The sequence below is a fragment of the Martes martes genome (genome assembly GCF_963455335.1).
Source record: "Martes martes genome assembly, chromosome: 14".
Taxonomy (NCBI): domain Eukaryota; kingdom Metazoa; phylum Chordata; class Mammalia; order Carnivora; family Mustelidae; genus Martes; species Martes martes.
The window spans coordinates 16,075,841-16,100,015 of record NC_137902.1 but is presented as its reverse complement, the minus strand read 5'-3'; the positions used below and the strand labels follow the sequence as shown (position 1 = coordinate 16,100,015).

At 38.2% G+C, this 24,175-nt stretch overlaps 1 protein-coding gene across 1 annotated transcript in view; it reads right to left on the bottom strand.

The window, feature by feature from the left end:
* Positions 1-1,881: 1,881 nt before the first annotated feature.
* Positions 1,882-24,175, bottom strand: part of CCDC186 (coiled-coil domain containing 186) — a 51,273-nt gene continuing 28,979 nt past the window's right edge. The window contains exons 7-16 of the mRNA XM_080823253.1: positions 17,899-18,003; positions 17,342-17,440; positions 17,091-17,177; positions 15,901-16,043; positions 12,509-12,764; positions 11,448-11,637; positions 10,204-10,284; positions 8,082-8,292; positions 5,516-5,735; positions 1,882-4,895 (exon numbers count right to left, since the gene is read on the bottom strand). Of these exons, the coding sequence (XP_080679379.1) occupies positions 4,812-4,895; positions 5,516-5,735; positions 8,082-8,292; positions 10,204-10,284; positions 11,448-11,637; positions 12,509-12,764; positions 15,901-16,043; positions 17,091-17,177; positions 17,342-17,440; positions 17,899-18,003 (1,476 nt within the window). The 3' untranslated portion in view covers positions 1,882-4,811. The remainder of the gene's footprint in view (positions 4,896-5,515; positions 5,736-8,081; positions 8,293-10,203; positions 10,285-11,447; positions 11,638-12,508; positions 12,765-15,900; positions 16,044-17,090; positions 17,178-17,341; positions 17,441-17,898; positions 18,004-24,175) is intronic.

The following is a 24,175-nucleotide window of genomic DNA, read 5'->3' as shown; positions in this document are numbered from 1 at the left end:
GAATGAACGTTGCATCTCTACAGAGGCAGGAACATCAAGCGTGGTCACACTGTTCTCAAAGAGAATCATTAAAAACCACGTTGGCCCTCATCAGCCACAGGTACCCTCTTAAGCTCCTGGTCCTACTGAAGGAGGTACTCCTTCTACATGCACTGGAGCAGTTTTTTTAAGAAAAAAAACAGACATGGATGTAAATTCAGTGGAATGATCTTTCTAATCTCATGCCTGAGGGTCCTACTGACCAGTTAAGAACTACAAACCAAAAAAAAAAAAAAAAAAAAAAAAAGAACTACAAACCAAAACAAAAAAATTAAAAAAAAAAACAAACAAAAAAACCCCACCACAGCCAGTATCTCTTCCCTCACTCACTCTCTTCTGCATGCATTCCTTTCCTTGCAGACAAATCCGTAGGCTACCGGGAAGCAGACTCTTGAGGACCTCACAGAAGCTTCCCCTATTCTATCATTTCTACCCTTATTCCAAGGTTCCTATTTTAGGAGATTCTTTCCTGTAGTGAAGTCATGAAGGTACGTGGCATAATTTAAGTGTACCCGAACTGTGAGAGAAACGGAAAACAACACAGCGTGATGTGAAATATCTACACACATGTTAACTTCATGAAATTAATGCCATTCCGATATCTTTTTATTGAACATATTAGATCTTTATTATTATGGCTAGATAATTTGGGCAAGTGAGTACATAGGTTTGTGGAACACGTGAATATGTCATTGGCTTATCAAGTTCAATGGGAAATTTTCACATGGGCATGTGAAAATGTCTGTGAAAACAGGCATGTGAAAATCTGCCTTTTGTAAAAGGCCAAATTTTGTTACCAATAATTAAAACACAAATTTGAAATAGAATGTGGCATTCAATTTAATCTGCTTACTATTGTTCAATGACTTCTAATAACAATTGGTATAATGAAGGTAACTGTGGAAAGCAAAAATTCCTACTGTGGTTTAAAAACGAAAATTCAAGCAATTTGAGGCAGCCTTGCCAACAGTCTGGAGAATCAGTCTGTTTAGCAAGTGGTGTATGTAAATAAATAATCAAAGATGCTACTAAAATACAACTTGGTAAACAGGCATTACCTATTTAATAAGTACAATATATACATAGAATTCTCTTGAAAAGCTTCATTTTATACAGAAATATATTTACAAAATGAACAGTGTAATCAAATTAAAGATTATCTGTACAATGCACACACACACACACATATATGTGTGTGTGTGTATATATATATGTATATATATATATATGAACTTTTGGAAGATAAACAAGTTTCATTATTGTAGTCAAAATGGACAGCCATATGCATTTTAAAAAAGGATTCCATCCCAGAAAATACATCTTTATTATACAATTGTATTTTTCACTTATCTTCCTGAAAATTCTTCATGTTTGGATACTTTTTCAATTATTTTCTCTCGTTCAGAACCTTGAAAAATTTCAGGTTTATAGTGCCACCAACTGGTGTTAAAAATTAACAATCTTAGTGTCAAAAAAAGATCGTTTTGTTTTTAAAAAAAGGATATTGAAAAACAGCCTACTAGAGTCAACATTCATAAGGCAAATTTACCATACTGAGTAGCAACATGATAGATAAAAAATATTTTCACCACAGTAGTATATATATATAACATTTACAATATTAATGGTTTTTAATGTTTTGGTTTCTTTCTACCAGTAAATCTTGGTCTAAATCTGTATGAAAAAAATCTTTAGAAAATAATATACTGGTAAAACACAGTTTAGGAATACACACTAAGACATGATTAATCTCTGTGAGCATCAAGTAGGCATTAACAGTTTACTAAAATGGCAAAAATCAAATACCTTTTGATGGTCTTTGGATTTTTTTTCTTTTTTCTTAAAGAATAATTAAACATCAAACTCTGACAGTTAGGGAATGTATAGACCATCGTGAAAACAGTGATCTGCTCTCAGCATACCCCAGAGCAAGGATTCATTTCCCAGAGTTCATGCCACAGTGAGCTTTCTGGGCCATTACCTGCACAAGTGGCTTGGCCTTCTTCCCCCAGCAGCTGGCTTCGAGCCACAGAGGCTCCAAGAGCGCTCCTACTGCCTACCCACCACTGTCACTAGACCACAGTGCCAGGAGGACAGCAACTGCTCTGATTTGCTCACCAAGAAAATTAGAGTACCCGAATGCTGCCTAGCAATAGCAGGTTTTCAATACATGTTTTTTAAGTGAATAAATTACATGGTGGTAGCCTGATAGAACTTAATTCAAGATAAATCACTTTAAATGGTGATGACAACGGAAAGTTAAAAAAGAAAGCAAAACACCAAAGTTCAAACCCATTTCTTTGCTCAAACCCACTATTTTCATTCCTTAACACTTAGCAGGCTAAAGTTTGAAGTGGTATGGGAAAAAAGGGAGTCACAGTAAGAATTCACTTCAAAATTAAAACCCAGAAAAGCATATAGAGATGTACACACCAAAAAAATAATTTCCTGCTCAAAGAAACCAAAATAGTGCTAACCAAAACAACCTCTGATGTGTACAACTAATAATGAACATATAAAATAAACTTTGCCCCAGATCTCAGGTTTATCCAGACCATTTTCCTCTTCCAGACACCCATTCTTCTCTCCATATATTCAATATATTAAGAGAAGAAGACCCTCTAAAACCTTACATTAGGAGCTTTTTGTGAACAGGTATAAAGATCTGATATATGCACATCTTTGAACATTACTTTGCTCAATTCTAATCCATACACAAAAAGATATGGTAGAAACTGAAGAACAAAAGGAAAATAAAAGCATTTTCTTCAAAAATTTCCAGAGCTTGAAAAATAACAGCAAGTCAGAATATTTTTTATAATAGCTTTCCTCTAAAGTCGTGCCACCATTTGACTTCCCCAAATGAACAGTGGTGGCACAAATGTTAATATTGGAATGTTTCACTTTTGTATGTAATACAATGTATTTATTTTTAAAAAGTGTACAGACATAGGACACTACAGATCTGATCCCTATTTGGTCTCCATTCACACATTTTTGTGTCTTGGAGGAAAAAAACAAATATTGTAGTGTATGAACCTCTATCACAGAAGTTATGAAATTTAGTTATGTTGGCTACTCTAAGTAGTCTTCATGAATATCAGTGGTATGTCTAGAAAAATGGGAAGGTAATTCAAATTTTATTGCACTTACCCTCTTACTTTATTTTGATAAATTGTTGGTAAAAAGAACAAGACACCTTATGGTAAGACTAACACTTCTTACAGCTATTTTAAAAAAGATGTTTTTGGACTTAGATCTTCATTCTGAAAAGATTTTGGTTTTGAATGGCAAGACATAACTCGATATGCAGAAAAGATAAGACGCTGCATTGAATCCTTAGTAAAAATTTAGTAAATGATCGTTTTAAACAATGATTAAAAAAATGTTAAAACGCATTAAAGGGCTATTGCCACCATGAGCCCAACTTTTAGAGCCATACAATTCCTTAAAGGTTTTTAATCCATCATCCCAAAGCTTACTTCTCTTGAGAGAAAAAAGGATGCAAAAACCTAAAACATAAGTGACAATTGGGGCAACATCTGCTTATTAGCCAAGGTATCCTATTACAGAAATGACCTGAATATAATGAAATGTGAAAAACCACACTCAGAAATGATGGTAAGTGACAAATTACAAGAGGAAGGAACAAAATCCAATGATGTGGAAATACTGATACTATGACTGGCAACATTTAAGTGCACATCTTAAATAATTATTGTAAAAATCCACCAGGATACACAAATTTGGCTCTAAAATTCCTTTGGTTACAGGGATGTAATTATTTTATATTTTAAATAAATATACTGAAACACATCACATTGGGGACTGTAAGATCCCTCCACTGGAATATATAATTGTATCAATGGTAAAGAATGGTATTCAAATGAAATGATTAACAGAGCCATATGCTGGATTCTCTCAGGAACTGGTTCTTCATAAATATCTTAAACATTTATCTTTATACTTGATGTCACTAAAACTAAAGTATTTCAGTTTCAAAAGAATTCATTATTCATCTTTCTGTTCTAATGACTAATCTCTTTCATATTTTAAAATACAACTGAAGTCCACAAATCTAAGTGAGCATGTTATTTAAAATCATATTTTGTGTAACTGAAAAATAAAAAAACTCAACATTAACTCAAGGAATTTGAATCGGAAAAAAATGTACCTAGCACAGATAAAGAAACCTGACAGAGGTATGCAATGTCTGATCACTGCTAGCTACCAAGAGCTGGCTCTCCTATTAGCTTCCATGAAAATTAAGAGATTTAAGGATTCACTGACATCCCTAAAATACAACCAAATGTTATCCTGGAATGTAAAACAAAATTTTAATCACTTCAAGTTTTCTTCATGTTGGAGAAACAGCATTATTACTGAATAATTAACATGTGTCCTTTCATGCATAATTTTAAAAGGCTGAATCATTTTTGACATAATATATTTTCAAAGGAAGAAATATGGAGAAGGGGTTTTCAAAAGCCCTGTAGTCCTGTTCAGCACTTCATAGGACTATCAGTGATTTCAGCTGTTCTGATTCAGTGACAGGCTGTCCCTATACAAACACAAATCCCATCAAAGCTTATTCTCTTACAGTATACACAGCAATGCATTCGTATTGTAAAAGGATACTTTTTTTATACAGATGAAGCAAAACAATTTTTTACTGGCTGACACACAAAGGAGGGAAAAGTTTCCAACAATACTGGGCAGTGGCACCTGTTCCTTATGTGGCTATTGTCTGTTTAGTGACCAAGAGCTGTGTGTTAGGTTTTCTTCGTCCTCTGTTCTAGTTCACGCTGGTGTTTGATAAGACGTTCTATTTCTGTCCCAAGTGTTTGCAGATTTTCCTTTACCAATTAGAAAAAGGGGAAAAGAAAACAGAACTATTAAGTATCATAAGTCTATAGATTCATTTTGAACTGTTTTCGCTTAAATGTTGACACTGAAGGGGTAAGGATTAGTCTTCAACGTTCTGTGGCATAAACCAGGTGCATGGCAGTTTTCAGTAATAAGACTTGCCCATTCTGGAATCTCTTTACCGAAGCTACGGCAAATTTTAGTGCACAGATTTGTTACTAGATTTACAACTTTATTTACTAACCATGAAGGCCCAAACATAGCACAAATAGAATAGTCGGGTTGGGTAAAGCTGCAAGAAGTCAAGCTGGAAAATACATTAGAGAATGAATGCCTTAATCTTAAAATAGAGTCTCAGCAATCGATTATAACTAACTATACACGTCAAAGGCCACCCACTACAAAGTAAACAACTGTCCAATAGCTAAGCTGCTTTTTTTCTTTCTTCCTTTCCTTACTAGCTAAAGAAAAACACAAAAATTTTGTCTCCAGGTAAAATGGCTACCTCGTATTACAGAACTAGTCCATTTACGGGCTGGCTCACACTAGGAGAGGCACCGTTATGCCATGCTTACCTACTGGCTAGTAAGTAAATGAGAAATATAGATACCTTCAGAGTAATATTTTTTAGTAACATATCCTCCAGAACTGCCTGTAATTTTCTGTTGATCTCCAAAGAGAGGTCCAGGGTTAATCCACTATCCGCTGGATGGGATGTATATAAGGATGCCATAATTCCACCCCGTCTACTTAAATGGACTTTGTTAAAATCAGATGCCTCTGAAGAAAGTGTGCCTGATTCTTCCCGTAAAATGTAGCTCTGAATTATTCTGCAAAATAAAATGACACTGTCAGTTATATACTTGCAGAATTAAAAACATTAAAATTTACAAGAGTCAACTAATCATAAGCATGAAGATGATTAGCATAAAACAAGTACCTAATAGGTTAATAACAGTAATATGTTAGAAAATAATTTTTCTTATTCACATGGTATCTTTTTTTTTTTTTTTTAAGATTTTATTTGAGAGAGTGCGTGCCCATAAGCAGAGGGGAGGGGCAGAGGGAGAGGAAGAAGCAGACTCCCTGGTGTGCAGGGAGCCCCACCCAGGGCTCTATCTCAGGACTCTAGGATCATGACCTGAGCTGAAGGCAGGCACTGAACAGACTGAGCCACCTAGGTGCTCCCAGATGATGTCTTAATCTCATTTTTGTTCAACATAGTATTTATATTAAAGATATACAAACATTGATATTCTAGTTCTTTCCTTATTAATCAAAATATTTTAAAAATATACATTTTTAAAGATTTTATTTATTTGACACAGAGAGAGCACAAGCAGGGGGGAGCTGCAGGCAGAGGGAGAGGGAGAAGCAGGCTCCCCACAGAGCATGGAGCCTGAAGCGGGGCAGATCCCAGGACCACCATCCCAGCCAAGAGCAGATACCCAACTGACTGAGCCACCCAGGCGCTCCTAATCAAAATATTTTTTAGCAATTTCTTTATTGCTCCATTTGTTAATATTTTCTACTTTCTTGCTACTAAACTTAGAACTTCATTCATTTTCCTAGAAGATTTATTTATTTTAGAGACAGAGAGCATGTACACGCATGTGTGTGCGAGCAGGAGATGTAGGGGAGGGTGAGGCGGCACAGGGCTCAATCTCAGGACACTGAGATAATGACCTGAGCTGAAATCACCAGTCAGACACTTAACTGACTGAGCCACCCAGGCACCCCCTCTTTTTCTTTTAAAAGTCATGGACCAACTTTTCTCTAAGCCTAAAATTATTTCAAAATAAAAATTATGGGTAAAAAGCTGCAATATATAAAAAATACCTCTTAAAAGAATATGGTATTTGTAAAAGGAAGTTTGCACAGCAATTTTGTTTTGCTTGTTTTTTTCTTTTTACCAGGTGAGGAAAGAAGTCCCAAGGCCCAGAGAGCCCAGCTCTCAGGAGAGAAGAACAAGCTATTGTAGGGATGAGGAAGAAAGGTTACAGGCCACAGGGTCAGGATGGAGAACCCACAGGTGAGATGAACAAAAAAACCATATCAGAGGCCAGTTAGCAGGGGGACAAAACAGAAAACAAAACTGCATGAAAAATGCATCTCATAAATGTAACTGAGGAGAAGTAAGGTTTCATGCATGGTACCAGAACAAAGAACAGTAGAGCAAATTAAACCTGTATGGGACACACCGCACAGCAGATTCCAGGCTGTGCTGACCAGGCATCCCGCCGACCCCAGGGGAGGCCAGCACCATCCCGCTCAGGGGCCAGGACACCCTAGGTCCAGAAGGTCACGGTTCAAAAGGCGGTTATTAGCTTGAGGCCCCTGGTGCCCAACTACTGGGAGCTTGAGAATCCAGCTTTTGACTTTAGGTCACACTGACCTGGTCCCAGCTGGGTCCAAATCCCCAGCTCTTGGTCTGTCACCTACTGGATTAATGGCGACTCTGGAATATTTAATGACTTGACCTGAACACCACCAGTTAATTTATTTGTCCCTGAGTTTTAAGAAATCAATGAAATTTTGTTAAGTCTCAGGCACAGAATCTTGTACTTGCCAGGTGCCCAATAAATTACCCACTATGTCCTACCCAACAGGAAAGATAATCCACAACCCCATATCTCTCTTAGAGCCACAGTCATGAAAATCAAAAGCTAACACCATGCTTTTATTAAAGCCAAAGTTATCTTAGTATCCTAAAAAAAAAAATCAGATCAGAGCGCCCGGGTGGCTTAGTCGGTTAACTGTCTGGCTTCGGCTCAGATCATGATCTCAGGGTTCTGGGATCAACTCCCGCATCAGGCTCCCTGCTCAGCGGGGAGCCTGCCTTTCCCTCTCCCATGCCCCCTGCTTGTGTTCCTTCTCTCGGTCTCGCTCTCTCTCTCTCTGTCAAATAAATAAATAAATAAATCTTAAAACAAAACAAAACAAAACTAAGATCTATTGAACTATAGATCACCTTAAAGACCTGTGTTTTCTTTCACCTCTGTATTCCCAAAACCTAGAACATAGTAAGTGAACAATAATAGACTAGGAACTGAATGATTAAAATTTAGAATTATTTTTTGAAAGACTGGCTCTTGATAAGTTTAATTTTCAAAATAGCAAATTTACCATATAAGTAATGGTATTTCAAACACAGATTGTGTTATAATAATACATACTTCGTTTTTTTCCTAATTTCTTCCACCAACTGTTTGATATGATCCTCCATAAATTCTATCTTTTCATTTTTCCGGGCATGTGCTTTTTGCAGCCTAACGATCCTCTCAATCAACATGGCCTTGTCCACTTCTGGGAAGTTATCCACAGCTACTGATGACCCGGTATTTTCTGGAGATCGATCTTCTGCACTGCTTCGAGCATTGAGGGACCCTGAAGAAAAAAAAAATCAGTTTAGATATTGTACTCAATCTAGAATCATCTGCTAATGTCACATACTATTTCTTCTAGTATAACCTGCAAATATGCAATCTAACAGAGTCAGGCACAGAACACAAGTCATACCTGGCCTGAGTTCTTATTTCTGAATAAATGAATGACAGAAATACCAAAAGGGCCTATTATGTCTCTCAGGAACAGGATGAGGAAGCAGCAAAAGAAAGAAGAAACTCAAAGCAAAAGTCAGAATAACAAGTCTGAAGTGAAACTGAGAGCCAAAGACGGACAGAGAAGACAGAACACAGCCAGCGGGTTAAGTTATGAAACTAGTCTCCCTAGGCTCGAATCCCACTCCTCTACTTTCTAGCTGTGTGACATTGGACAAGTTATTTAACTCTCTGTGCCTTGGTCACTTCATCTTAAAATGGGAATATTATTATTTAACTCCTAGGATTATTATATGTGAAGTGCTTAGAACAGCGCATATAAGTAAGCACTCAGTAAATGTTAGCTACTATTACTTTTATCAACATCAGTTGAGAAAAATTTCTGATCCTCTTTATCCTACAAACATTAAGTCTTTTTTCAACTCCATTTTGTAGATTTAAGAGTGATATATCCTATCCAACATCACACGCTAATAAATGACAGACCTGGGTTCTACACACTTATGTGGAGCTTCAACCCATGTTTTTTCTACTATGCGATTTTCCCACTACTCTAACAGTTGATGTTTCCCCCCTAGTGTGCAACTCCTGGGAGAAAGTGTAGTGTCATGGCATGCAAGGACTCCAGAGTCTGAGAGTTCTGTCACTGTGGATTTGGGGCAAGTCATGGAACCATTCTGAACTTTTGTTTCCTCATCACTAAAATGCAAACTGTAACACCTCACAGAACTATTCTGTAGAGTAAATAATATGTTTAAAGTGCTTGGCATGATTCCTGGCATTCCAAAATGACAAGTACACTGATATTTTGCTAATTACCATTTCCACAATGATATGAATCATAATTTTATGGACTCCATTCATTTTCACTTCAGAGCACAGACATATCTACCATGGGAAAAGCCAAAAGATGTAAACATACATGTATATATAAAAAATCTTGATCTATAATGATCATCTCATTAGTTTTCAGGTGTTAAAAAGTAATACAAAAGAAGTGCCTGGGTGGCTCAGTCGTTAAGCGTTGGCTCAGGTCACGATCCCAGGGTCCTGGGATAGAGACCCACATCGGGCTCCCCGCTCAGTGGGGAGCCTGCTTCTCCCTCTCCCACTCCCCCTGCTTATATTCCCTTCCTCGCTGTGTCTCTGTCAAATAAAATCTTAAAAAAAAAAATACAAAAGTAAAAAAAGAGAGAGACCACATTATAACAAATCTCTCTCTATATGGATAGATACAAATTTAAATTTAAAAATGGAAAAGGAAATTGTCACAAAGAATTTTAAAGAAGCAGCGGGTAAGATAAGAGGAGGTAGGGACACAGATCATCTAGAACCCCATTACAAATATGAAATCCCGGATAATGATGAGAACTTATTTAACTAGAAATAATACTTTTTATAACTCAAAATAGAAAAAAAAAAAAGCATATCAACACTTTCTAGGACAAAAAAAAGCTACTTCTTTTTATAATCAGTCACTAGATAACAACTAAAACCAGAAGTTTTTTTTTTTATAATTTTTTTTTAAATTTATTTATTTGTTAGAGAGCCAGCGAGCGAGCACAGGCAGACAGAGTGGTAGGCAGAGGCAGAGGCAGAGGGAGAAGCAGGCTCCCCGCGGAGCAAGGAGCCCGATGTGGGACTCGATCCCAGGACGCTGGGATCATGACCTGAGCCGAAGGCAGCCGCTTAACCAACTGAGCCACCCAGGCGTCCCTGAAACCAGAAGTTTTTTTACCTGATGAACTAGAACGACTCCCCATGCTGCTGACTTCTTTATCATAGCTTCCATTCTCCACCTGATCTAATTTTCTTCGTGCTACAGAAAAAAGAAACAAATTATTGTGATAATTATGACCATTTGCCCCACCATTTCGGATTTTAATTGCTAAAATCATTCAGGCAAAAATGGCTTAAACACAAGAAAAATTTGTGGAATACATACTTTAGACAGGAGGTTATACCTGTCATTCATATAAAATGGTATTTAGAAATGTACAGGTCAAATACAAAATACACAGAAACACTATGATGACATCACTTAGGCACAGCAATCTAATGTTCAGAGTCCTGATGGATTTAAATGATCTCTATGATACCAGAAATTTCCCTTCAATTATAGCTATAAAAACAAACTGAACCTTTATGGCAAACATCTGAATATATTCATATTAAGTAAATGCTAAATCTCTTAATACTATATTTCACCCTATTTTAACACAAAGTAGTGAGAATAATAGAGATTAGGAAGTTAGAATACATATCTTAGGCATCTTTGTATCCAAGCACATAGCACAGTTTAAATTTTTAAATGAAAGAAATCTGGGTTCCAGTCCCAGCTGTTAATCCTTGTGTCTGGGTCATTCATAATCTGTCTGGGTCTCAGTTTCCTCTGAGATGAAGTAGGTTAGGGCTCAACAATCTCCAAGACAGAGGTCGATAAGGTGGGTGCAGGTACCCGAGGTGCTGCACAAAACAACTTGGTTCATGTGTGGGGAGAAAGTATTAAACTTCCACTTACACTTGCATTTCATCTGATCTTTGAAAAGATTCTGTTTTTTTAAATTTTTATTTATTTTTATTACATTTATTTTAATCAGATTCTATTTTTCATGTTTTTAAAGGTAGAGTGATACATTTAAAATTTATAAATAAATATATATAAATCTGAGAACAAATGCTTAAATACTTTTTACAGATTGAAGTATGTGATCAAAAAAATTTAGACACTACTGCCCTCAAGTATATTCCCAACTTTCACATTTTGGGATTTTGTGAATGAATGTCCTTTAAAGAAGATTACGTTATAAACTATTCATGGAACTCCAAGAGGTTTAGTGATTTGGTTTATAAACATTAATACATTAAGAACATACAGCACTAATCAGTGTGGTAGAACCTGGTGTAAAATGTATTTTTTCTATAAATCCTTAATGACTAAATGATGCAACATTATGGTCTAAGTATTTGAGAATATTATACCTTGCTGGAGTTGTTTGGTAAGATCTTTGACACTGGAGGCATGTTTACGTCTTTGGGTTACTAATTCATCTTTTAGTTCTTCGACCTGGGTACTCAATGCTTTAACCTCTGTTTGTCTACAGGCGAGTTCTGCTTGCAGAGTCTGGACCTCCTCTTTTCGCAGTTCTTCCTCTTTTGACAATCTACTTTCCTAAATATTAAATAAGACCAAACAAAAAACACCAATTTTAAAACCTGTTTGTTTCCATTACCACTCCCAGTTCAGAACCTGAAAATTGGACAGTAGATTGTTTCAGAATTGCTCCTTACCAGGTTTTGTTTCCCACACTCCTCAAATTCCTTATATAGGAATGCAGGGGGCATATTAACACATCTGCCTTTATATACATGCAATACAGTCTATGTCAAGAGGTCTCTATTTTGGACTAACAAGTCAAATTATTTTCATGAGTAACCTGAAGACACTCTGATAACTCAGAAATATTAAACCGTTTTAAACTATAAAAATATAGAAATTTGAAATACTTTAAAAAATATATAGTAATTCCAGGGGTGCCTATGTGGCTCAATCAGCTGAATATCCAACTCTTGATTTGGCTCAGGTCACGATCTCGGGGTCATGAGATCGAGCTCTGTGTCAGGCTCTGTACTCAGCAGGAGTCTGCTTGAGATTCTTTCCCTCTGCCCCTCCCCTCTCACATGCACACTCTCTAAAATAAATAAATAAATCTTTTCTTATACATACACACATATGTAGTAACTCCAGTTACTAAAGACAAAAAACCATGGTTTTCTTATTTTCAAAAGTGAAACACTTTTTCATAAGCATTTTAAGGAGGTATTTTGTTATAAATTATATAAATAGGAGGGAAAAAGGACACTCTAAACAAGTTGGAAGGAAAAACTGACACTTCTCACAGCATTTGAAATTACCAGAAAATTAGACCAATTAAAAAAAAAAAAGAGCTCAACTTAACTACCAGTAGGTTTATGCTAACAGGAAAATTTAATTCGTGCTTCTTGTAGGTTGCTTTAAAAGTTAAATGTAAATGTATACTTACCAAATTAGTGTTTGTCTGTTTCATTTGTTCACATTGACTTTGTAACTGACTTTCACTATAGGAAAGCTTATCGAATTGTGACTGCAAAGAATTGGATTCAGATTGGAGTTGTGCATTCTTACTAGTGAGCTTTTCTGTAAATAGTAGCAACTCAGATTCTCTTTTCCTACTGCCTTCGATGTCTTTTTGTAGGTCATTAATCAAAGAATTAAGACTTTCCACTTCTTCCTTCAAATTTTCAATTTCTTGTTTACCTCTAAAAAACAAAGTTTATACTTAAGAAAAAATAAACTACTAAAAGACATTACATTAATGGTTTGGGATTTCCATCTAATAAAATACTTTATAAAGATACTTTTATTCATCCAAATTATTTATTTGGATTTGTAGGACTACCTAATAATATATGCAAGAAACTAAGAGCTGCGAGTATAAGTAGGACTGACATGGGCCCTGCTTTCAAAGAGCTTTCAGTCAAGTAAGGAAATTACATAGGTGATAAAACGTTTTTGAAGATGAAAGCACAGAATGGGCTGCCTAATCTAGTATAAGCGATGTTTAAACTAATAAAGTAGGGGCTAGCAAACTTCTCCTGTAAAAGGCCCAGACAGTAAACAATTTAAGTTTCTATAGCATATCATCTTTGCAGCAAGCGTTCAACCCTGCTGCTGCAGTGTGAAAGCAGCCACAGATAATTCATGAAGGAATGAGAGTAGCTGTGTTCCAAAAAAAAAATTATTTACAAAAAAAGGCAGTGGGCTGGATTTGGCTCATGGGCCACAGTTTGCTACTTCCTGATCTGAAGAAAAAGTAGGAGTGAGCGGAACAACACAATATGTTCCAGGTAGAAGAAACAGGATGTGCTAGATCTAGGAGGGAACGAGAATGACTTTCTTGTTGGCATTAACAAACACATGTTCCACACTGATGAAGATTAGGATGGCACTATATTCCCAGCACTTAACACAGCACATGCTCACAGAAGACAACCAATCCACATTTGTAAACAACTATTGCTGAAACCCAAGAGTGCAAAAAGGGAAGGCATAGAGAGAGAAGCAAGGTCACTGATGCTCTTTCAAAATCATGCCATGGCATCTGAACTTACTGGACAGTCCTTGATGCAATGGGAAAGCACTGAAGGATTAAAAAAGATTATGCTGGGGTGCCTGGGTGGCTCAGTGGGTTAAAACCTCTGCCTTCGGCTCAGGTCATGATCCCAGGGTCCTGGGATCGAGCCCCACATCAGTCTCTCCACTCAGCGGGGAGCCTGCTTCCCCCGTCTCTCTGCCTGCCTCTCTGCCTACTTGTGATCTCTGTAAAATAAATAAATAAAACCTTAAAAAAAAAAAGATCATGCTAACTGCAGTGTAGAAAATGGATTACAAGGGAAGCAAAAAACAAAAAAAAAACAAAACAAAAACCTCAACAAAACCTAGATGCTGTGGTAGTTTTCCAGATGAAAGGACAACGGCAGGGACACCTGGGTGGCTCAGTTGGTTAAGCGGCTGCCTTCGGCTTAGGTCACGATCCCAGGGTCTTGGGATCAAGTCCCACATCGGGCTTCTTGCTCAGCGGGGAGCCTGCTTCTCCCTCTGCCTCTGCCTGCCTCTCTGTCTGCCTGTGCTCACTCTCTCTGACAAATGAATAAATAAAATCTTTAAAAAAAAACAAAAAGAAAGGACAACGGCAGCAGCGGTGGGGCATGAAAAATAAATGAACTTGAAAGATACTGAAGAGTTAGCACCAATACTACTCTGTGACTGGTTAGATGTATGAGGGGAAGGAGAGGAGAACCAAGGAGGACGCGCAGGTTCCTGGGCTGGAAAATCATGTGGATGCTGCACTCATCACTCATCTTGGGAACCTCAGAGGAGTGTATTTACGGGTGGGACAGATGAATCAGTTTGGGACATGTTAAAGTCTGAAGTGCTTTTGACACTTGTATGTCTGGGGCTGAGCCAAAAGGGCTGAAGATAATGACTTGAAGATCCTATAGCACACTACAGGAATAGTTAGGACCACTCAGGGTATGATAAAATAGTAACAAAATAGGTATATGACAAAGAGAAGGCTGCCAAGGAGACTGAGAAAAGGAGGGGCCAGAAAGTGGGGAGGAACACCAGGAAAGCATGATATGAAGCCAAAGGAACACACAATGTTAAGAAACATAATAGGCTTAATGGTTTTAATACTGAAAATTCAAGCAAGGCTTAGTCCAAGAAGCATCTGCTAGATTTAAGGAGGCATTAGCAGTTTTTAATGGAATCTTGGGTAGAAGCTAGGCTGAAGTGAAGGGGGAAAGAGAGACAAAGGAAGTGCAAGCATGGAGGAGGAGTACAGATTCTACAACGATGTTTGGCTCTGAAGGACAGAAAAAAAGTGGGGGAACATCACAGCAGTTTTGACATTTCTAATAACAAAAAGTAGAGAGAAGTAAGAGATAAAGGATAAAGAAGAAATAATCCAAGAAGACCCCGGGAAGGCAAAAGAGCTTGGGATCCACAGAAGTAGAGAGAGCAGTTCCGTTCACAGGGAACAGAACATTTATTCCCTAACAACAGAAGAGAAAAAAGAATGGTTGCAGATGCAAGTTCATAAAACAGACAGAAGGAGGCTGTATGAACAGCTCCCTGCAGCTCCCATTTCTCCTGTGAAGTAAAAAAGAGGTAACCTCCTGCCAAGAGTAAATACTGAGGAGAGGGAAACCAGAAGTGTGAACAACGAAGGAATGTCCGGAATAGATGCTCCAAGGTGGGGGAGAGGCTGTGACTAGGACATACGGTAGGATTAGAGGTCATTTAACATTTCCAGTTGAGGTTGCTAACCATGGATTTATCGCAGCACCAACCTGGATATGGTGAGGATTTTTAGCAATACTGAGCAGCAGCCATTGGTACGATATGGAAAAGAAGGTATTTGGATTCAGGCTGAATCCAGGCTCTACCAGGTGATGTCATGAGTAGAGTTTAGCTAAATGGCTCTACAAGAAGCCAAGGAATAACGTCAGCTCCTGACCTAGCACTACAATACACACAAAGATACACATATTTATCTACCTTTTAGAAATAAGTACTGTAAGTAGCATAATTTGAACATTAAAGAATGGACTAAGAAACTAAAATCCATTGTTTTATAAATTGCTACTTCCAATATTTAGTGAATATAAACTTTGATTTTTAGAAGCCATAATAGGAACTTCAAAGATAACCCAAAAAGTTCAAATGAAAACAGGAATTTAAAATTTTTTTTTTAGGAATTTTAAATTTTTTAGCGAGTAAAATTATAAAATTATTCTTGTTTAGTGTAATAATTACATTTAATAACAGAATCTTGAGATAGAATTAAAAAGCCTATTGATTAGCATAAAACACAAGTTGCTTGGTTTATACCTTTGATGCTGCTCCTGTATCTGATCCACAATTTTCACTTTGTCCAATAAATTCTGAATTTCAGCTTTTTGGCGATTAATAATTTCCTTATATTTGGATAACTCATCTTCTGTTCTTAATCGTTCATCTTCTAGACATTTCACCTATCAATATCATAACCAAAGTAGACTATCAACAGTATTTTCTTGTTCCTTAATTACTTCATTAGTGATTATATATTAATAATCCAAGCTAGGGGCTCCCGGGTGGCTCAGTAAGTTAAGCATCAGACTCTTGATTTTGGCTCTGGTCCTGATCTCAGGGTTGAGAGACTGAGCCTTACATCGGCATCCATACTGTGTGAGCAGCTTGCTTAAGATTCTTTCCTTCTCTTTCCCTCTACCCCTCCCCCACCACTCACACGCTTGTGCACTCGTTCTTGCTCTTGCTTAAAAAAACAAAACAAAACAAAACAAAAAACAACTTAGCTAAATTCTGGAACAGGATTAATTAATGTGACGAAAACATAATGGGATGTTAACAGTCCTGGGATTCAGTCTCTGATTTCTTGTGATTTAGTCACAGGAATTTTAGCATGTCACATTATTTTTGCTGAATCTCCATATCCTCACCTGAAAACAAGATATACCTTCCCCATCTATCTCAAAGAACTGGCACAGAGAACAAATGGAAAGGCACATGAAGGACACTCTGAAAATTATTAAATGATGGCAAATTCAAGGTGGAAACTTAAAAGCCTGTTTCTAAAGAAATGAATGATATACAATGATATTTCACATTCATATTAAAAGGAATACTATTTTTACAATGAACACTATACTAGATTGTTAGAAATTAAAACTGTATAAGACCATACAGGAGAAATATAAATTCTATTATTTTCTAAAGTCCAACTACCTCACCAATTAATTTGCCGAAGACTGCCTTGCATTAGGGGCCCAGGATAAGTGACAGAAACAGCAAATGTGCTATAAAACAGGAATGTCTGGCAAATACTTCAAAGGGACCAAAGTGGAAGACATTTTCATTTCAACAAAGAGTCCATTTTACTGTTAGGAAATTGGTATTCTACTCCTCTGAGTTCTTTCTTTCAGAATGAAAGTGTTTCCCCAACACTTAAAAAATCAGAAGGAATCTAAAATTAAAGATATTTACCCTTCCTTTGAAATCAAGACTAGAGATTTCCTTACCTTTGTTCTCAGTGTTCGTAGTTCATCCATACCTTCCTTAAATGTCCTCTTCAGATCTTCCAGTTCTTTTATTTTGGCGTGATGCATCTTTTAAAAGATTTAAAAGAAACCGCAAGTCATTATGTACTAAACAAGACCTAAAATGTATTGCCTATTCCTTCAAAAAGGCCTTCAAAGTGGGTGACACCACTCATTCTTTCCCTCTGTATTTATTGCCCAATTCAGGGTATGAAAAGAACAAAGCCACTCACCTCTAGCTGGTCGGATTTTTCTTGCATTTGTTTTTCAAGTTCTCCTTTTGTGACTCTAAGCTTGGCATCTAGCTCATTGGATTTAATTTCTTCTGACTCCTAATGGGAAGGAAATGAAAATGTGGGACTGGATTTTTAAAGTTTTACGCTTTGGAAAGTGAAGGTGTTCGCAGTTAAGTTTACAGATTGTGAAATGTATACCTTAGGTATTTAAAAATTACTAGTACTCAAAGATTTTAAATATGTCAATTCTTCATGAGCAAGAATAGCACCTAAGATATGTAACATAATACAGAATGAGTTTTAGGTTACACATTTCCTTGTATTCTTCATTCTGCTGATATTTTCTAGTGTTTTTATTTGGTTAAAAACTTCTCTAATAAGATCTCTACTTAAGCTGCAAGTACTTTACCACAGGAAATAACCTGCCATTTATTTAACTGCCCTACCAAATCCATTCCACACTTCAAATATTACAGATACAAAACATTAATGAAGCAAGAGTACTGACATTTGACGCAATTTTGTTACTAATCTATTTGAAAACTTAAGCATACCTGATATGTCTTTATCATATCCTGACAATTTTTTCTTATCTGATCAGCTTCTTCCTTTGCTTGAGTTAGCTTTGTTGTTGTTTCTTTGAGTTTATCTTTGGTTTCCTGCATTGATAAAAAGATAGTGTGAGATAAGAAAAGATACGTATTGGTCTCTACCCCAGTCCCTTACACAAAGTTCCTAAACCCCTTGTCATTTCCTAAGTTGTAAGAACACTAGGAGCATCTCTTATTGCAGTACTGGTTTTTACCTCTGTTCCTGACACAGGGTCCTCGAAAACCTTGTGATTTCCTGGGTGACAAGAGTGTCTTTTGTTCTAATGAGGCGCCTGTGGGTAGGCTCCTGCGTGCAGGCTGGTCACCAGAAAGACCAAGTCACGATTAGCAATCTGGAATCCAGCCCCCGAAGGAGTTGATGATTGATCACTGATCACTCCTTCATAATGAACCCTCCATAAAATCCCAAAGTATGGGGTTCAGAGAGCTTCCAGGCTGTCAAGTACAACCACGTTGAGAGTGTGATATACCCCAATTCCACAGGGACAGAAGCTTCTACGCTTGGGACCCTCCCAGACCTTGCTTTATACACAGCTCTTCATTTGGTTGTTCATCTGTATCCTTTATCATACCCTTTAATAACATGATAAATATAAATGCTTCCCTGAGTTCTTTAAGCAAGTCTTCAAACCCAAGGAGGGGGGTCGCTAGAACTTCTGTTATGTAGCTGGCTACAGATGCCTGGCCTTGTGGCTGGATCTGAAGTATGTGCGTGGCAGGGGCCTGGGGGGACTTTCTTGTACGAATGAGCCCTTAATCTGTGGGATCCAATGCTATCTCCAGGTGGATATGTCAGAGTCAAGTGAAACTGTAGGACAGCCAGGTGGTATTGCAGAGAATTCCTTGTGGTGGGGGAAAACCTCCACACGACTGGTGACCAGAAGTGTCAGAAGTGAAGTGTTCCGTGTAAAAGTAAACGAGATTCACAGGGAAGAAACACACAGTAGGGAGAACTGGGTTCTTCCCTACACTGGAGAAGGAAAACAGTCTGTCCTTCATAGACAGTGACAAGGTTGGGCCCAGTAATGTGATGATGGTAAGAACAATGACCAGAGTAGTCTTGGCACTGCCATTGAAGGGTTGGATAGTATTCTAGAAATAACACTTCATGCTTCTGACAAAAAACCAAAGTGGATTGTGCAGTTAACTGATAGCCATTAAGTTGAATTTGATAGTTTTCAGTAAATCACTAGAAGTAATTAAGCTGGTAAGACAAGAGGAACAAAGTGTTAATAGCTCTTCCATAAAGCCATGTGTGAGTGGTAACAGCTCACACATAAAAGATAATTCTTTGCTTTATGGCCATGGTATCTATTCAAAACTGTCTTTTTTTTTTTTTTTTTTTTGATAGAGAGGGAAACAGCAAGAGAGGGGACACAAGCAGGGGGAGTGGGAGAGGGAGAGGCAGGCTTCTCGCTGAGCATGTAGCCCCATGCGGGGCTCGATCCCAGGACGCTGGGATCATGACCTGAGCCAAAGGTAGATGCTTAAAAACTGAGCCACCCAGGCACCCTATTCAAAACCGTCTTATAGGTCCATGCTGCAATTTGGTTTCTGTTCCTAACCACTCTCCTAAAATAGCAAATCTGAAGGTTTGTAGGGATTACTTTCTCATCAAGTTCAATTACTTCCTCTCATTTTCTATTCTTGACTTACGAGCTGTAGTTCTGACCACTCCTGACTCTCTGGATATCCTTCCTCTGTTTCTTTTTTTTTTTTTTTAAAGATTCTATTTATTTATTTGACAGAAATCACAAGTAGGCAGAGAGGCGGGCAGAGAGAGAGAGAGAGGGAAGTAGGCTCCCTGCCGAGCAGAGAGCCTGATGTGGGGCTCGATCCCAGGACCCTGAGATCATGACCTGAGCTGGAGGCAGAGGCTTAACCCACTGAGCCACCCAGGCACCCCTCCTTCCTGTTTCTATTACAAGACCACATACTACTGTTTTTCCCCTTTTCATCGTTGTCTTTTCTGCCTCAACTGGCTTTCTGATTCCTGTGCCAATTTTCCAGATAAAGCCCTGCTCTGCAGCTCTTTTTCCACAGTTCTTCAGATCACCCCCCAGTCCCATGTCCTGGGCTGTCATGTGGATTTGAAATAAGGGTTTAGGTACCACCTCCTAGTAGCTGCCCTTCAGAAAAGGGTAGAAGCTGCTATACTGCCTTCCACAGACAGAGTCCAGGGCAGTCCTGGATCAGAATAATTGATACTCTGTTCTGCAGCGTACATGTTTCCCCCACTGAGGACACAGCTTACGGACAGCACCTAGCTTAGCACTTGGCACATATTCATTGTTCATGTGGTATTTGCGGACTCTATGAAGGAATCACTAATATAAGCCTTTGGTCTAGGGAGGCTGGTCTTCTGAAACATCAATACTCATCTCCCATTTTTCCTTTTCTCTTACTGTTCCTCCACTTGGAACGTTTCTCTTCATCTTTTGAACCATCTAAATTGCATCCATATTCACACACTACTTCTTTTATGTCATTTTTGGATAAGTCTATCATACAATTAAGTACTTCCAGTTGCTGGTCCTTTAATCAGAAAGTGTGTTTTGTTTTGTTTTGTTTTCTTAAGACTGTATTTATGTGTGAGAGAGAGAGTGCATGCAAACGAGCAGGGGGAGTGGGAGAGGGAGAAGCAGACGCCCTGCTGAGCAGAGATCCCAACATGGGGCTCAATCGTAGGACCCTGAGATCATGACCTGAGCCGAAGGCAGCTACTTAACGACGGAGCCACCCAGGTGCCCCAAATTTATATGGGTTTTTTTTCCCCACTTCTGTATCATCAGTAATTAAAACAGCTTGACACACAGTAGGTACTCACTTCATTCACTCAAAAAATAGCAACTGAAAGATTCCTATAATGCTGAATAATTAATAAGTAAATGATTGAATAAAAGAAAAGTTTTGGTTAAGGGACTATGTTTCATTTATTTATTACTAAGCACCTGCCATGTAAGGCACTGTTCTAAGCTTTGAGGAAATATTTAACCATAAGACAGATAAAATCTCTACTCTCATAAAGCTGGTATTCTAATGATCACAGATAATACACAAAACACGTATGGAAAAATATGTTACATTAGATAATGACAAGTGCTAAGGAGTAAAAACAAAGAAAGGGCACAAGAGGGTTTGAGGGAAGGTACGCAAAATTAGACAGCCAGGGAAAGTGTCACTGAGAGGTGAGAGATGTGTAAAGACCTGAAAGAAATGAGCAAGAAGGGGCGCCTGGGTGGCTCAGTAGATTAAGCCTCAGCCTTCGGCTCAGGTCATGATCTCAGGGTCCTGGGATTGAGACCTGGGATTGAGCCTGCTTCTCCATCTCTCTCTGCCTGCCTCTCTGCCTACCTGTGATCTATCAAATAAATAAAATTTTTTAAAAATCTTAAAAGAAAAAAAAAAGAAATGAGCAAGAAGATTTGCTAAGGGACTAGATACGGTGACCGAGAACTGAAGGATAAACCTAAGGTTTCTGGCCCAGGCAACTAAAAGGATAAACTGCCATTTATTGAGATGAGGGAGCAATGGAGGGCAGGCACATTATCCACTCTGTTTTACACATGCTCCGTTCAAGATGCCTGAGAGTCACCCAGACAGCAGATGTCAAGTAGCCACCTGAATATAAGAATCTGGAATTCTATGTAGAAGTTATAAATCTAGGAACCACTAGCATAATTTTCCATGCTATGTTTTCCTATGTTCAAAGTTACATGTTTTTCAAGTTCACTAATCTTGTCTTCTGTAGCATCTAATCTTCAGTTAATTTTATCTAATATATTTTTCATCTCACTCAGTGTATCAATCGGGCCTTTTTCAAATCTTCAGTGTTTCTCTGTAACGTAGTCACACCTTTATCTATCTTCTTGAATAGCCAGAGTATATTTTTTATAATAGCTGTTTTAACATCTTTACCGACTTCTTTCATCTATGTCATTTCTGGCTTTGTTTCTATCCGTTGACCTTCCTTTTCTTCTCATTATAGGCTATATTTTCCTGTCTCTTTCCATGTCTGGTAATTTTTTATTGGATATCAGACATTGTGAATTTTATGTTCGTAGGTCCTGGAGATTTCTGCACTTACCTGAGTATTTCGGGCTTTCTTCCAGCTACTCTTTGGGCTATTCTTCAAATAACATCATTATTTGAAACAATTTGATTGGAGGCTTTCTTTCAAAGCTTTGTAAGATGGGTCCATAACAGACTGTAGTCTCAGGCTAATTAGTCCTCATTGCTGAAACAACACCCTTCTGAGGGTCACTGGATGCTCCATATGTTAAGAGGGCTTTCTCTTGGCTGGAGAAACATGAACAGTTCCTACCAGCCCTCTGTGAACCCTATGGGACTGTTGCCCCTACTCCTTTCTGATCGTTTTTTTCCCCACCTCTAACTTTCTCACACACATATACTGATCAGTAAGTAGTGAGCTAAAAAAGGAACTGAAGGGAACACACTGCAGCTCTCCAAATCTTCCCCTTCTGTGGTACCCTTCTGTCCGGCTTCCTATACTTCCGACTCTGTCTCCTCAATTCCGGGAGATTGCTGAGATTTGTCTGGGTTCCTCTTCTTTTGCTGCAACCTGGAAACTCTCCAGGCATTACATCTTGCTTGCTTTCCTTCATTCAGAGATCACTGCCCTGTCCTGCCTTTGTTGTCCCAAGCCTAAAAATCTTTTTTTTTTTTTTTTAGGCTTTTTAAGGTGGGAGGGTAAACCTGGACCCTGTTATTCCATAATGCAAAGACAACGGTTATGGAAGAGTTACAGAACTGAGCATAGAATACAGTTTTACTAAGTGAAATAATAGCATAGTTAAAGGGAGCCCTAGCTTCTAATAAGTGGGATTTATGAGTTAACCATTTAAGAATGAGGCTATCGTTGACAACGTGATAACTTTCAGAGAAGAGCATAGATAATAAGTAGCAGTGTCTTGTTGAGGGAATATATCATAAAATATACCAACCCCTAGTTGCCCATTTGGTCTACAGCATATTACAGTCTCTTACATCCTACCGGTCTGGATGCTGTCTTAATACCCCAGACTCTATTCCTCAAGATTTCTCTGAAGCAAAAATGACTGGCAAGCACCCAGCACAGTCGAACCACGGTCTACTACCACAACTCTTTCTGGCCGTTACCTATGATCCAGTGAGATTATTTTATTCTGGGACCAAGTAGGTAAAGAGGCAGCAACCACCAGGTGAGCAAGTATATAAGGTACACTGGGAGAAGTTCTTTACCACACTCAAAATGAAAAGCTTTTGTTTTGTTTTGTTTTTTAATATTTTATTTATTTATTTGACAGAGAGAGAGAGATCATAAGTAGGCAGAGAGGTAGGCAGAAAGAGAGAGGGGGAAGCAGGCTCCCTGCTGAGCAGAGAACCCGATGCAGGGCTCCATCCCAGGACCCTGAGATCATGACCTGAGCTGAAGGCAGAGGCTTTTAACCCACTGAGCCACCCAGGCGCTCCAAAAGGCTTTTGTTTTTATGGGCTAGGTGTTAAAAACACATTTTAGTTTAACTTCCAAGGGAATTTAGGAAGGGGAATAAATGAAATTGTTTCTATTGTTTGACCCAACTGATAATTCTACTGATGACAGAGCTATCCAATCTACTTAGTCTAAGACTTAAATTCTGGTAATCAGGCCTGGAGGCCTGATCAGAAGTTAATGATCACGATAAAGCCAGTAACCTCCAGAACTCCAGTACTAACACCTAGGACTGGGTGTGTAGGGACTAGAAACTAGAAAGGGTACCTGGAGAAAAACTTAAGAAGAGTCCTGGCTCTTGTCCACATTTTAACAGGTAGCCAACACTGCTTAGTCATTAAATCTTGTATTCTTTGATCCAGAGACTCCTTCTCACATCTATTAGGTAAATACATAAAACAAATAGCCAGGATCTCATCCCAGATACTCTCTGAAAGCAATTACTCTGTCCTCTATGACCTTTATAGTATCCATACAATTTAATACAGTGCTGCTCACAGGGGAAAACCCTGTTTTTATTGACTTGCTGGTTAATAAATGCCTTTAAAAAGAACTGGTAAAGGCGTGCCTGGGTGGTTCAGTTGGTTAAGCAGCTGACTCTTGATTTCAGCTCAGGTCATGGACTCAGGGTCCTGGGATCAAGACCTATGTTGGGCTCCACACTCGACAGGGAGTCTGCTTGAGGATTCTCTCTCCCTCTCCCTCTGCCCCTCTCCACTGAGTACACAC